The 16,491-nt window shown below is 37.5% G+C and overlaps 1 protein-coding gene across 1 annotated transcript; it reads left to right on the plus strand.

Moving 5' to 3' along the window:
* The first annotated feature begins 3,584 nt into the window (after window positions 1-3,584).
* si:dkey-35i13.1 (uncharacterized protein C11orf87 homolog) lies at window positions 3,585-4,638 on the plus strand. Its single transcript, XM_067366232.1, has one exon. The coding sequence runs from the start codon at window positions 3,602-3,604 to the stop codon at window positions 4,037-4,039; it is 438 nt and encodes a 145-aa protein (XP_067222333.1). The 5' UTR covers window positions 3,585-3,601; the 3' UTR covers window positions 4,040-4,638.
* Window positions 4,639-16,491: the final 11,853 nt, after the last annotated feature.

Below are 16,491 nucleotides of genomic sequence, written 5' to 3' on the forward strand. Positions count from 1 at the left end.
CTTGGAAGTCATGGTCAAGGTCTCTGGTGAGTTTAATGCTCTTGCTCGTATTTGATAGGACTGCTGATTATTTAATTGGACACTGACACTGTCATTTCATTCTTCTTCCAACCCTGTCTTAAGAGTCAATAATGAACTGCAAGCAACACAGCCTGCAAAGAGCTTCAGAATGATCCAGACCACATAGATATTCTGACAATTCAGTGACTTCACTGGTTTTGCTCCATACTGCATAGACAGTTACTCAATCAGCCTAATGTTCTGTGAAACCATGGCCTTTAGAATAGAGATTATTTCTGTCAATAAACCAAGAGACCTCAAACACAAGTTTCTGTTGTTGTGCCAAGAGAGATACTGAATGCCAGAATAAAACGGCTACATTCGGAAGGGTTTGATTTCTAACAAGTATGACTGGAAAACAGGGTTGGGCAAAATTTAGAATTCATAAACTGGCTTCCTTGGAACTAAGTTGGAATTTGAATTGATTTGAACAACAAAACGTTGAATTTACTGAACAGTAAGAGCAGTCACGTAACACATGAATTTCATTAGTCTAGAAAATAATTATGGCTGTTTATTCCCTGATATGTGTAGCAAACATTTTTCTCAATAGAAAAAAAGTTAATATAATTTTTTTTCTATTAATTTAAATTCAATTTAATACTGTCAAACTGCCATTAAAACAGACTTAAATTTGGCCTACAGCATCACAAATAGTCCACCACATTATTTCCATATCTTTATAAAAATAATATGCACATCAAAATTTGAAATGACAGATATAATATAAAATATTGAGTATTGAGATCAACCTTGTTTTTCAACTAAATTAAATTACATTAAACAATTATAAATATACCCTTCAAAAAATATAAACCCTTAAAAAACCCAATTGTGTGTATCACAGATATTCCACATTATAAAGAATATCTGTTTCAGTGCTGTTTTCAAACGTTTCACAAACACGTTTACAAATGATTACCTTAAAGTTAGTAAGAGAGAGTACAACCAAACAGACACTACCCAGCTAACAGGGAACATTATCAGAACTTTGATGAACGTTCTGGCAAGGTTAAGGTCAAAGTTATGATCAAACATTATTCCAGAATGCACTTATAAATTAGAAATGCACCGATATATCGGCCAATTATCAGTATCAGCTGATAAAAGCAAATTTTCACACTATCAGCTATTGGCCGATAGTTTAAAAACAGCCGATAGTCAGGGCCGATATATCCCGTCAATCAAAAGAGGACAGGAAAATGCACCGCATTTGGGCTTTGTGTAAAGAAAATGCTAAGGAACCATTTTGATGTTTAATATTAATAGTAATTATATGAATTAATAACATTCGGATAGTTAAGAAATATTAATTTAATCTTCAGAATTTAGTTAATGTGTGTTAACATTAATTTGAGTAATGTGTTTGTTTATAACTGATACCAGTTACTCTGAAACAAGTTGATGAAATGGAGAGAATAAAGTTTTCATTTGCATTTCTTTCAAAATGTAATAATTAAAAATATGATGATTAATTATTAATTATAATAACAATACCAATAACGATACCGATAACGATGCTGATAGTTTGGGGTTTCAGCCTTTTATACCTTCTTTTAAATTAATGATAGTTTCATTATTGGTGCATCTCTAATATATATATTAGAAATGCACCAATACTAAATAACAATACCAATAACGATACCGATAACGATACCGATAGTTTGGGGTTATATATATATATATATTGTTGTTTTATAAAATTCCAGACAGCACTTAGACGTTTTTGCAATGGAACTCTTCATATATACAGTATTTTTTTTTTTTTTTCACTGCCCTCCAAAAGTTTGGAAACGCCCTAGAAAAGTGGGGTTTTGGACAATATTGGCATGAATCCTTTTTTAATTTGTGATAATTTTGCACTGAAAAGGGACAACACAAACTATGAAAACATATTGTATTACATAAACAGTTTATACACAGAAAAAAACGTACATTTTCGATTCCTAAAAAAATCCACCATTAGCAGCTATCTGACCTAAACTGGGTTCTAATTGGTTCATTGTATTCTAAACTTAATTGACAATCAACTGTTGAAGCTATTAAGGTGTGCTGACCCAAAAATCTTTTATAAACCTGGGCTAAGTTTAAACCAGGCATCACAGCTGGCAAAGGGGCGTGTCTGACTTCGACATGTATATATTGTCATTAGTATAATCAAAATGAAAATAATTATTGCTGGTCTTCAATGATAATGTCAAGTTACTTTAATGTATTTGCACCAAAAAATGATAAAGATTTATACTGATATCATGCAAAACCACACTTTGCCAGGGGTGTTTCCAATCTTTTGGAGGGCAAAAGTATATATCTTGTCCCATTCATCGGGAGGTAGTCATAGCAAACGTACGCTTTCAGTATTATCGTGATCAGAATCAGTGTTTATCACTTCATTACAGATTTAAATTGCAAAGCTCCAACCCCAATTAAACAAACCTGAACAAGCTAATGAAGGTCTTAGTAAGCATACTAGAAACTTCCAGGCAGGTGTGTAGAGGCAAGCTGGATCTAAACTCTGTAGGACAGTAGTCCTCCAGGACCACTCATAAAGCATCTGTGGCTCATGGAACCTTTCCATTCCATTCTTTAGAGCAGAAAAAGGTCCTTTTGATATTTAAAAAAAAAAAGTGTTCTTTGAAGAACTGTTCACTGAAAGGTTCATTTCGAGAGCCAAAAAATGGTTCTTCTTTTCATACGAAAATAACCTTATTATGAATGTATGATGTAGTTCTCATAAAAGCGGGTGCTTCACTGAAGTTGACAGCACATTAACCCCGATAAATGTGAATAACAACCCCAGGATTGTCATCTGAACATGCTGTATGTCTGAATGAGGTTGCTGGAGCGTTCGGATGATCAAAGGCGATACGTCATTGCGAGCTGCAGCGATTGGCTGGATTCAGCTCCTTTTTCTCCAGAATTTGCAACCACGACCGGTCTTCGCCTCCGGAGCAGCGACATCCCTACAGTAGAGGCAGGTAAACTACCGGTTTTATTGTAGATCTTCACATTTCCATTTGACTGATGAAGCTAGGTATTCTTTCTCCAGTGTATGGGCTACTTTATGGTTTTCTTCAGACAGCAGCCTAATTGCCGAACAGCCCTGCCGCTGGCTGATCTGAAGGAATGCCGCAGTTGAGAAACGAATGCTGAAACCGATAGGCTTTTTGTAATTGTAAGAGAATAGCTTTGCGAGCTGAGAGAATATAATTTGCGCACATAAGTTACAGCGGCCAGCGCGCGCCCTTTATTAGAGGTGTGTGAGATCGCTTTTGTTCTTAAACACGTTCTGTATGCGTCAAAGGTGTGGATTTGAAAGTGTTTTAAAAGGACGATTTCCAATTGTGACTGATCTTTTGCGCTAAATCCCACATGCTCTTGTCTAACCCTGGATTCCTCATTGGATCTATTTTAGGTGGACTTATTTCCCTCAAGAGAAATGAATGCAATATAGCGCGCGCATTCGCAGGGGTGGACATTTCTTTTCGCTCTCATCTCCTCAATTCTTCCCTGCAATACAGACACTGCCTAACTGGACTAAATGAGTGCCCGGACCTTGGAGAGACTGGCGCTTTCCATTCCCCACTGTGCCTTAAACGGAACCGCTCGGACCAACAATGGCACCTGCTTTGACCGGGTGGATCAGTTGTTCCAGGCGTTCTCGTCCACCGTCGTGCTTTTCGTGCTCATCGCGATGATCATTGGGATAATATTCGTGTCCGTCACGACCTTCCACTTTCACAAAAGCAAGATGAAAAAGCGCAAGATACAAAAAGCCCAGGAGGAATACGAGCGCGACAACTGCAGTCCCAAAGCGGTCAAAGGCAAGCCGGCGGTCCGGCAGTGCATCATGGTGAGACCCCCCACGGCAGTGCGGAAAAGTGATCCAAACACGGAAGATCCTGGCGTGACAGAGGACATGAGACACTCGGGACAGACGAAGGATGATAACTTGTTGGAATCGGTCGCTGTGTCTTGATAACGCAGTGCCAGCCTCGGAGGACACTGTAAATAACCTCTGTATTCATATGATATTACCTACGGAATATATCGATTCTTTGTATAAGCGTTACAGTTGATAAGTTTCCATCGTGTAGATCACCGGAGGAGTCTCTTGAAAGAAATCTAGGAAGAGTCTCATTGGTTTTCGAGAAGGAGAAAAGACTATGCTGATGGAATTTCTGTCATATAATTTGGAGCCAGTCCTAATGGGATCAGGCGAGAGTGTTGAAAAAGATCCCATTGGATAAAATGAAATTATAAGGCGTTAATGAGCTAATCCAACAGGATTTGATTGAATACAAATTGAATCTCCATCATAATTAGGAGACAATCCCAATGAGATCGAACAAAAACCTCTAAGAATCAAATAAGCTCCTACTGGATCAAATTAAATTCTCGACATTATTCAGTAAAATCTTACTGGATTAAATGATTGATTGGATAAAATAAGAATCTTTAAAAAAAAAAAAAAAAAAAAAAAAAAGATGAACTGAAAAATTCTTACTGAATATTAATGGAATCAATTCAGATCCAATCCAAACTAGATTAAATAGCAATCCTCAACAAATCAAATAAGTCATTGGTCAGTCAATCCAATAAAATGTTACTGAATACCGATGGATTTCTAATAAAAATTCAAGATGTGGATCAAACAAAACTCCTTGAAGAATCAAAAAAGCTCCTACTGGATCAAATTAAATTTTCAACATTATTCAGTAAAATCTTACTGGATTAAATGTTTGATTGGATAAAATAAGAATCTTTAAAAATAAAAATAAAAAAAAATAAGGGGAAATGAAAAATTCTTACTGAATATTAATGGAATCAATTCAGATCCAATCCAAACTAGATTAAATAGCAATCCTCAACAAATCAAATAAGTCATTGGTCAGTCAGTCCAATAACACAATTCAATTACTGAATACTGATGGATTTCTAATAAAATTCAAGATGTGGATCAAACAAAACTCCTCTAAGAATCAAATTCAGTAGGATTTTACTCAAAGCTGATGAATCGGAAGCAAATCCAAACCGGATCAAATGTGAATCAGCTAAGAATCAAAGAACTGAGGTGCCTATTCTTTTTCTCAAGCCTCTCAAGTTAATGTTTTTCAGAATGTCAGTTAATCCAGTGAGATTTTGTTTGATCCCATTAGGATTGTCTACAAATTACGATCCTTTAGGATATACAGGCCCAGCATCTGTACATGGGGATTGTCTCGTCCACTCTTCATGTTGTTGTGCCAGCAAGAGGAATTATTGTAAACAGGGCCGTTGACACGGACAAATTATGAACCTACTGACAGTACTTCAGAGTTTATTGCTGAACACTGAAAGAGTTCCTCAGAGTTAAAGAGACGGCTCTCTTGTATAAAGTCTGTACAGATGCTGTAAATTAAGGACAGAGACAATGGTCTTTTTCGTGTAGAATTCCAATACAACTCGCAACAATTTCCTCTGTTTTGGGTTTCAGAAACTCTTTTAGGCATCATTAGTGTTTCTTTTGACAAATAGACTTCCTTATTTGGGATTTTCCTTTATCTCAGTGGCTTTTTCAAGATAGAAGCGCAATTCGTGCCATTCTGGCTTGGCATGGATAGGTTTAGTGTTTTAACCCCTTTATCCCCGAGACTGTTAATGTGCAATTGCAGCTGCTAGTGGTAGTATAGCCTATACTTGTTTTGTTCATGGCACTGTATAATCATAGTAAAACTTATGTAACCTGAGACATTTCAGTTTTGTGTTACAGCTCTGTATTAATGCTCTCTTTTTGCATTTTTGCTCTAGATTAATATAGCACTAATGATCGAGTATTATATTTTTATCATTCTAAACTAGTGTAACAATTAATAAGAAACAAGTGAACATTTTAAAAAGTCATTTTATGTATTTCCTTGACGTTGTGTTGAACCGGAAATGGGAGTCATAGAGCGAAATCACGTATTGTAACAGATCGGAGTTTGAATCTTTGTTTTTATTTTGTTCAATGCATACGATTTTGAATTACTAATAAAGTATTGTGCAAATGGGTGTCTCATTTTTTAATTCATTAGCATGAATCATCTTAGAATCATGGGCTCATAACTGAAGAAGTTCTCTTCAGTAATCAGAGTGCTAAAGTGCATCGTGTGCATGATAATTACATTTAAACTTAAAGGGTTAGTTCATCCAAAAATGAAAATTCTGTCATTAATTACTCACCATCATGTCGTTCCACACCCGTATGACCATCCTTCATCTTCAGAACACAAATTAAGATATTTTTGATGAAATCCGATGGCTCAGTGCATTGATAGCAAGATAATTAAGACTTTCAGTGCCCAGAAAGCTACTAAAGACGTATTTAAAACAGCTCATGTGATTACACTGGTTCAACCTTAATGTTATGAAGCTACGAGAATACTTTTTGTGCAACAAAAAAACTAAATAATGACTTTATTCAGCAATATCTAGTGATTGGCGATTTCAAATCACTGCTTCATGAAGATTCGAAGCTTTACGAATCTTTTGTTTCGAATCAGTGGTTCGGAGCGTGTATCAAACTGTGAAAGTCACATGAACACTTATGACGTAATGCAGCCTCGTTTACTGAAATCAAAAGTAATATAGTTTTTAATAAAAATAAAATAAGGATTTTATCAACAATATCTTTTTTTGTGTAATTTGTGTTCTGAAGATGAACGAAGGTCTTACGGGTGTAGAACGATATGAGGGTGAGTAATTAATGACAGAAATTGCATTTTTGGGTGAACTAACCCTTTAATACATTAACGACTCAAATTGTGTTAATATTCTATTTACTCTAATATTTCTATTTACTTTTAAATCAATAATTAAATAAAATGCAGTGATTAAAGTGCCCCTTTTATGTTATTTTAAAGGTTTCTAATCTGGATCTATCTATCTATCTATCTATCTATCTATCTATCTATCTATCTATCTATCTATCTATCTATCTATCTATCTATCTATCTATCCATCCATCCATCCATCCATCCATCCATCCATCCATCCATCCATCCATCCATCCATCCATCCATCCATCCATCAAGCCTATTAGACTTATTTGCAAACAGCAATGTTTTTTTGTGGGCGGAGCTACTTGGTGGCAGAAAAGGGCAGTTCTGCAGTAACAGTGTGTGGAAACCACAGAATAAAAGAATAAAAAAGTTAATTTAGAGTTTATATCTCACAATTCTTGGAAGGAGAAACAGAATTGTGAGATATACTCTTTATTCTGTCTTTTCCCCTCAGAATTGTGATACAAACTCACAATTGTGAGTTATAAAGTCCAAACTTGGGAGATATAAACATGCAAATGCAAGAAAAAAAAAAAAAAAAAAAGTAAAATGGTTTAAATATGATTTCATACTGCTATGTATGTATGTCCCATATGAACTGCATATGTGAATATTATGTAGAATTACTATTTACATCAAATTCATGCTTTAATAGTAGAATATCATTGCCGGTTTCATCAGTCCAGTCTGTGTTTAGCTTCAATGGGCGTCTTCAATGACGCTATTCAATAAAAATGAAGACTATATTTTTTGCATTCAGATTCTGACATCTAAAAGCGCAACAAAACATTTTTCTCTTATTCTGTGGATTTTGCCCATTTTCCTCCATTTATTACAGCTAATTTTCTGCCACCACTATGACCACACAGCTGCAAGTGATGCAACTATGACGTCTGCTCCAATTGGTTTATAAATTTTCAAAATTAAAATATTTTTTCAATACTTTTTTTAAACCTTTCAAACAAACAAACCAACATTCACAGATTTTCTTTACAATCTATCTTTTTCTATTTAAAAATGTATTTTATTTAATTCAAATTCAAATTCGGCATCCTATTTGTATGAAAGCTTGTTTTCACCACAGAATTAAAAATATAAAAAAGGTAATTGTGAGTTTTTTTTCTGGCAAGTGCGAGTTTACATCTCACAGTTTATATCTCAGAGTTTATATCAACCTTTTCCTCACGATTTCATGTTTATATCTCACAATTCTGACTTCATTTCTTTTCATTCCAAATTAAAACTGACTTTTTCTCGGAAACGCGAGTTTATATCATACAATTCAGACTTTATAACTCGCAATTTCTACTTTATATCTCACAATTGTGAGAAATAAAGTCAGAAATGCGAAATATAAACTTGCACATAAAAAAGGTAATTGCATTTTATCTCACAATTCAGACTTTTTTTTCTTGCAATTCCGAGGTTATATCCCACAATTCTGACTTTTTCTGGCAATTTTGAGTTTTTATCTTGCAATTCCGTCATTTTCCGCGCGAGATAAAAAGTCACAATTACCCGTGTTATTTTTTCATTCCTTAGCGGAAACAAGCTTCCATATGTTTTCTACCCAATTCCAAATCAGCAGTTGTGAATGCAGCACAGCCCTGATCCAGAAACACAACGCCGCTGCTGGTGTGTTCCTGTCGGAGGTGTAGGATGTGAAACACAGGAGTAAAGCACAGCTGTCAGCTGTCTAAACTGTACTTGGGAGCCGAATTCAATCACCCTTCACAAATCAAATAATTATCATCCCTATATTTATGTTAAAAGGCTAATTGCTTGACTGCAGCAATATCCACTTTATGTGGGACATGAACAATGGTGACAGAGCAGCACCGCTGGGTAGAGAACAATATCTCCTCTCATCTCTGCTCATTGTTTTCATTTCTTCTTCAATTGAATGTTAGAGCACAGCGGTTAGTGTGATACCACTGACAAAAGGAAAAAAAGAACAAACAAAAGATGTGGGAGATCTTTGCGCCCCCCCACCAGCCACACAGAGAGCGTTTGAGTAAATACACCTGTGTGTTCCACACTGTTCGGTGTGCCAAACTTGTGCCCACTACACAGCCCACTCTCCTCTCTATGTCTCATTGTGTGTGGGCCGTCGCAGCCATTGGCAGCACACCGTACACGTAACGGCTCTCTCGGCCCACGTCGCATTAGTGTGTGAATTTATTATTCGGTATGAATAAGAAGATTAAGATCGCATGACTGTAATTAATCTGAAAGTTTTGTTTTTGCTAAATCCTTACGTCTTCTGTACGTTAGCTATTTCATCCCACATAATGGAACTGTTATTCCAGGGGCACATCTGCATCAAAATGTCAAGGTCAGTAAAGGTTCTTCCTGAACGAATCTATTAACACAGTTGGCCTTGCATGCAGTAACTGTGTGAAAAATGGAATGAATGCCAATAGAGCTGCAGCTCTTAACATTAAGGACCTTTTTGATGGCCTGGCGGGACAGCAGGTTGTTCCACTATTTAAGTAAGTAAATATACATTAGGTACAGCAGGGGGAAGAAAACTTGATATAAACTTGATTCTTTTTTATTAAACAGTGGGACACACTGTGTCTCTCTCTTTAAATAAATTGAATTATAATTAACATTTTCTTAATAATAATATTAAAGGTTAAAATCAACAACAGAGCCCAAACTATTAAATTGTGTCATAACTTGTTTTCATGACAAATTTATTTAAACATATATGAAATAATTAAGACATTACTAACAGGTAAAGTAAATATATGGGTTGTGTTAAACTTGCGAAGATGAAGAAGATTAAGTTGAATTAATGAAGAAGATACAGGATATCAAATTAAACAACGTAGACGACAATGGACAAGGAATGCAGGAAAACAGGGTATATATATGCACAGGGATTAACGAAATGATTAACAGAACAGGTGAATGAGACAAACTGGGTCAAATGACTGAACCTAAATACAATGAAAACATGATCTAAACAGAACATAACTGTGACAAATATAATGCATATATTTAGTGAAATGCTCCCTCTAGAGTTTATTTCTAACATGCTGTGGACACTAAATGACTTGCCTGAGGTAAATGTGATGCTGCGTGAGATATTATTCTCAAGCTGTTTTATTGATGTCTTTTAGAGGTTAAAACACTGGTTAAGAGGTTACATGTAAACATATCTATGCATAGATTGCCTGTTCTTCTGCGCTTTTTCCTGTTGTGGCGGTTAGTAAACAACTGCGCGCCCCCTTCTGGATTGGAGTGTGGATCACCTGTGACATGACTGTCTTCGTCATCTAAATGTTTAGATGGATTTTTTTATATTTTTATATTTTTTTATGAATTACTCAACACATTATCATGGCAATTCATAACTATTTTTGTTTGGCAAATTCTTGGTAAATTCATATGAATTCTTACAATCTTATTTGTATATTTTGTACGATCTGCCTACTCCCCAATGACAGTTATGTTTAGGGGTAGACCTTCATGCTTTTCTAAAAATCTTACATTTTCATACAAGTCACATAAATACAAATTCATACGAAATCCCCATCTCGTAAATTGGTTACATTTTCCTGTGAGATCGGGTATCTACAACTAAACAATGCAAAAATATGCCTTTATATGCTTGAAATTGCACAGACATAACTCATGTAATGATCTTTTTTAAGATTAAAGCAACTTCATAACAAAAGCAATTGAGTAAAAGTGATATTTAAAAGATATTCAACCTCCATATTCATTCTCAACATGTAAGATCCTCACAAGAGAGAGAACACAAGGAGAATAAATTGGGAAGGAAATAATGAGGGAGAGGGAAAATTAACTACTAATCAGATAACAAGAAGGGCAGGGTCAAGACATTAAACAGAGGAGCACATGGCACATAGAAACAAACATGAGAGAAGCCAGGTGCTGACACCACTCATGGCTATACAAGAACATCTGAACGTCTGCTGAAGAAATAATGTACAGCATTTTAGATTTATTAAAAAAATTATGTAATCTAAATCAGAAACCTGCCTGATGCTCAGTCAGATTTAACAGAAAGTCTTTAATTATGAGAGTACCTCGATTTAAATTGGTCTCTGACTTCTAGGACACCAATTTCATGTCTCAATCAATCAATCAATCAATCAATCAACATTTACAAATTAATTTACTTTTCTCAGCTCCATCAGCATTCTCCTGTTGAAGTGTGAGAAGGGGCCCTCTGCCACCCGTTATGACCTATATGGGAAAATACAGCAATGCAAAACACAAGACTGAGACTTCCAAAAAACAGACATGTATACATACACTGTATATATGTAAAGATATCTGTTTGTGTTTGTGTGTTACACTGTATCTGTATGATGAAAAATGCAAGTGTACTACTGTAATATTAATCATTACAGTAAGTATACAGTGCACATTTTTGGATTACACGCCTGTCTACAAAACATTTCAATGACTGAGGACACAGTTGTTCTCCCTGCTTTCGGCTGAATCCTTCGACCAGCCTTGACCATTGTAAGGACATAATTTAGAACACGGTCCACAATAGTAGAAATGTGATTACGTCCTTGGCCTCTTCTACCTTATCCTCTTTTTTTGCCCCCGTGTCCTTCCACCACACATCCTCACTCTTTCTTTTTCCGGCTGTTGACCCTGTTCTTTCCTTGTTGCTCCATTGTCAGAAATTGTCACGCTGTGTTGCTCTCTGCTATATGCTTGCAAATTGAAGGTTCATGAGATGCACCACTGAGCTATTTTAGAGCACTGGTTGATCATTTGTTGATCTAATGCTTTACATTCCTCCTCACTAGTGAAAGTCAAGATTTTCCTGTACAATTAATCAATTTAGGATGCATTTACAAAAAAAAGTCTAATAGAAATGTATATAAAATATGTTTGACAGATTAAGACAACTGGTTCAACCATTTTGTATCTAATGCCTAGACATTTTGGAGGGTATACATATTCAACAGAGAACCAGTATAATATATTTTGATCAGCATGACAAGCAATTGATAATGACAAAAGAAATTTGGTCAATGTGTACAAAATGTAACAAATGAATGTACAAAAGCATTGAAAGCTTAGGCAGCTGACAATTGACCTCGCTGCCTTACCAGGCAATGACTTGTAGGCAGTGTTCGTGCACAAAGGTATTTTACAAAACTGATTTCGGACAGACTTCTGAGGCAGAGTAAAGGTTTAATGATCTACAACCAAATAAAGTGAGCTTTGGTGATAACTAAATGAATTTTAAATACTGTAGTATTTAAGGACCATCAAAAAGGTCCTTAAATACTACAATAGTAATTGATTGCCAGAAATAGAGGAAAAAGTTGGTCAAAAACGTACATATACACAGACTGAACACTGACGGCAACTCTCAGATGCCATCTTTATTGGCAGAGCACAGGATTGTGGGATATCAAAGGCAGCAAAGGGTCTATGCTGCCTTGAAAAATCGATCAGATGAAGGTCTCTCAGGAGAAACAAACAAACAAAATCGAAATGAAGCTGTGAGTTTATCAAAATATTTGAAATTAATGATAAATGTGCATTGCTAACAGAGACACCATATATGACCACAGGCTGAATGATTAACATGAAAAATGTTGAAATCAATGATCCCTGAAGCGATGACATAACCACAGCTAGCGTGATATGATGAAACCATCCCTTAGCGATGACAGTCATGACTGATGTTACTTGATATGCTTCTCTCCCAAACACATTTAGTCTTGCTGGAGGGAAACTAAATGAGAGAAGGCATAATTACCCAGTAAGACAAGGCAGCATGTCTCCAGACTACTGTGGCAATCTGTCAGTGTCAACAGTATTGGTGTTTTCCTCTCTCTATTGCACTGGGAATACTTTGTGAACAGAGCTCAATTCAAAGAGGCCCGTTTATGGTTGGTTCTGCATTATACTGAAGCTAATTAAGCAAAGCAATTCTTGCATTATCTTTTAGCATTCTACAACCCAAAAAACTGCATCTCAACATCTAGCATACCCTGTTCTTTTCAAAACTGACATGAAACAAAAGAGGTTAGTGCTGAGCGCAGAGATGCTGACTGTCCAACCACCGAGACGAGCGCCAGATCTGCTTCCTCAGTGGCCCTGCATTGATCCGACTGTGGCTAAATTTAGATCTCTTTGACTTATGGTACAGTGGGTTATTGCTTTTCGCAGTATTCGGATTTAAAGGGTTTTACCATTTCTTTCTTTTTACATGTACGAAAGGCCTGGGATGGCTGTCACATGAGAAAATTGTTGTATAGTATTAACTGAAGGCTTTTTTGAGTAAAAAAATATATTGCCTTCTCTAGCAATGGTTTTGTATGTTGGTTAAATTAGGTCATTTTCTATGGATTGTCCAAACAAAAAGACTAATATCATGTTTTTGTAATAGATTAATATGATAAAAACTCATGTTGTTCATGTTGTCACATGTTTTCATGTTTTATATGTTGTATTTATTTCATACAAATAATAGTTTTCTATTTTTTTTTATTATTTTTTTTTATTATGTCTGATATTGATTAGCCGATAACGATTTTATTTTTATGGCTGATAAAGGATTCATGGCTGATATTAAAATTCTTTACTAATTTGTCTAATTCCAAAAAAGTCACCATGAAATCAAAATTGACAATTTTAAAATTTAAATATTGCAGTATTTATTATAAATGATTTATCCTTGAACATATATATATATTTAAATATACGTGCCTCATAATCTTTAATCAAAATAACTTTCCCTTGCTCTTGCAGCTCATCTCTTCTCTGATGATGTTTATTGACGCAAGGGCGGTACAATCTGTCTCTCACATGAGATCCACCAATAGCAAACCAGAACCATCCAATCAATTCCCCATGGACAAAATCAATCACATATTTACTTATTCAAGAAGCCGTTTCACTTGGATATACGTCACAACTGGGAAGAAAGGACTACCGTAACTTCTGTTTCATGCCAAAAACAATAAAATCTAAAATTTTAAAAAGTGAATTTAACCCTCATTATTGTCGCAGGCAAGTTTGGTTGGTCTTCGTTTTTATGGACTTTTAGTTTGTTTTTATTCATTCTCATGTCTCTTTGTATGTCTACTTCTTTGTTACCAGGGTCACCATCATTATGAGTTCATATGTATCAGCTGTGTATCATTGATTACCTCGTTTGCATTCACTACTTAAGTTTCTTCCTCACCGTCATTTAGTGTCCAGTCATGTCTGAGGTTGAAAGAAGCTATCATCCGGTGTCTGGAGAGCATTGCACCTCGGTCCAGAATGCAGCCAGACACAGAGTCTGAACCACCTCCATCGACCGTGGAGTACTCGTACGAGATTTATCATTTCCCTCTGATTTTTGGGATAACTTGTGGATAGGGTTAGGTTTAGGGGTAGGAATAGGGTTAAGACTAAATTTTCAGACTAGAATGTTGTTCTAGGATCAACAAAATATGTTGACCCAGGACGCATCTAACTCCGCAATATCAGGATGTGCGGATGTCTACAGCCCTGCGCTGTCTCCGGGGAGCCCCTGTGACGTTAAGCCGCAGGTCATGTATCCACCTGCAGCGCCTGCACTAGAGGATCCTGTGGCTCCACCTCCCGCCTTCGGCCTCTTTCGCTCCCACCTTCGGCTCCACGGGAGACCCTCGGCCTTGCGGCTCCACCAGGTTCCCTCATCCTGCCGGCTCCCCCTTGGCCAGTCATCACTCTGCTTCCACCACAGACTCGGCGTCCCCTCTGTCCTCGGTCACACTGGCTCTGCCTCAGCACTCGGGTACTCTGGCTCCACCTCTGATGTTCATCGCCGTGGCATCACTGAGATCTCCAGAGCCAGCGATGTCGCTTGAGTCCATCTGCTCTCCATCCATCTGCCGAGTCTCTGTCGGTCGTCCCCCAGATGCCATCAGTCCCCACTACACTATCTTGACTCCTCCCCTCCTTGACTCTGCCGCAGGCTGTCGGCACTGGTGGGCTCTGGGTCTGCACCACCAAGCAGCCTTCATCTGCGCTTCAGGGAGTTTGTCATCACTCTTGGTACTCTGGGTTCAGGCCAAATACCGAGCTCAGAGCCCTCTCCTCAGACAGCACGCCAAATACACATACTATTACGCATACTATTTACTATCTGATTATTTATAAGTGTGAACTCATGATTTGGTGTTTGTGAAGATTAACTGTATAAGTCCGTGTTAAATTTAAAAATAGAAGAAATTGGCATGCACAACATAATATCATAATCACTAATATTGTGAATCAAAAAGCAAATGGGTTGCGAGCAAATAGTGGCTAATTTGTATGAATCAGTACAATCTCAACAGTAAGATTCCATTCAATCTGTTTATGCCCCAATGACGAATCACATAATACAAATTAATTTGAAATCACCACCTCTTAAAATACTTACATTTTCTCATGAGATCGAGTTGGACCAACTTGAACACAGGCCCGTGTACAGATTCCTATTGAAATTACTGGATTGAAATGACTGGCTTCACACTTGCAGGGTGAACTGTATTATTGACAGCTGGTAAAAAAAGGCATTATGAGTGGCCAAGAGCATCCAAAAGTTGAAAGAAAAATGAAAAAGCCACGTGGTAGCCATTCGCTAGTATTGTCAGTCAAGGGATCACAAGGGATCATTCTTGAGAGCCCCAAACACCTCTGACGTGTGGAAGTTGCATGCCAGGCCATGCCCCCAGTCATACGTTTATATAAGGTGAGCTGGCTGCACTACACACTTCAGTTTTGTTCTTCAGAACCTAACCCAGTGTCTCTTGATTCTAAAAGAGAAGCAATTTCCATTCACCTCTGCAGGAAGTGGTTGCTGCTGGATTGGTTGCAGCACAGAAATAGTGTTCTCTCTCCAGCGTGCAAAGAGAAGTGCCGAGAGCTCCTATGTGTGCATCAGCGGCATTCTGAAAGAGCCAATTTCCTTATTAAAAGACTGAATTCCTTTAAAAGAGCTGCACAGTGGATCATATATTTTTAAAGATTCTTTTCTGACATTGTCCTTCTGAATGTGGGAAATTTCTCTCTCCCTTGGATGTGCACGATCGCTGTCTGCACTGTCTGGGCAATGCCCATACTGAAAAGACATTTGTGGATGCGTCATGCTCTCACTTTCTGAATGAGTTTGATGACATGCCCCCAGGCACACTTGATTTCTCATTCGGGGTTCGAGAGGAAGATGAAGTGTCACTCGCAACAATGGAGGGCAAGCTTTGGTTGACTCATCTGTGCTGCCGCCTTCTGGTGTGACACCGCAGTCTGAGGTTGACACTGAGTTGGCAGCCATGCTTTCCTGGGCAGCCGTAAAAGGCTGGACGATTGGTTCCTGGGTTTGGAGTGTGATATTGCGCCACACTCCACCTCAGTGCCATTTTTCCTGGAAGTGCACGAGGAGATCTTGAAGTCGCTGGGGCAACACGGGGGTATTCGGATATTCCACGGGTGGAGTGGCCTGGAGGAATCGGCCGAGACTCCTGTCCAAGGCTTGTAAGTTAATGCAGTTAATGCAGGAAATGTGTTCGGCCACCGACTATGCCCCCCAGGCTACTAAGGTGTCGAAGGCCATGGGTCAGGTGATGCCCTCTAGGACCCTGAGAGCCCCAGCTCTGCCTGCTCATCA

Source organism: Chanodichthys erythropterus, chromosome 17, assembly GCF_024489055.1.
Source record: "Chanodichthys erythropterus isolate Z2021 chromosome 17, ASM2448905v1, whole genome shotgun sequence".
NCBI lineage: Eukaryota > Metazoa > Chordata > Actinopteri > Cypriniformes > Xenocyprididae > Chanodichthys > Chanodichthys erythropterus.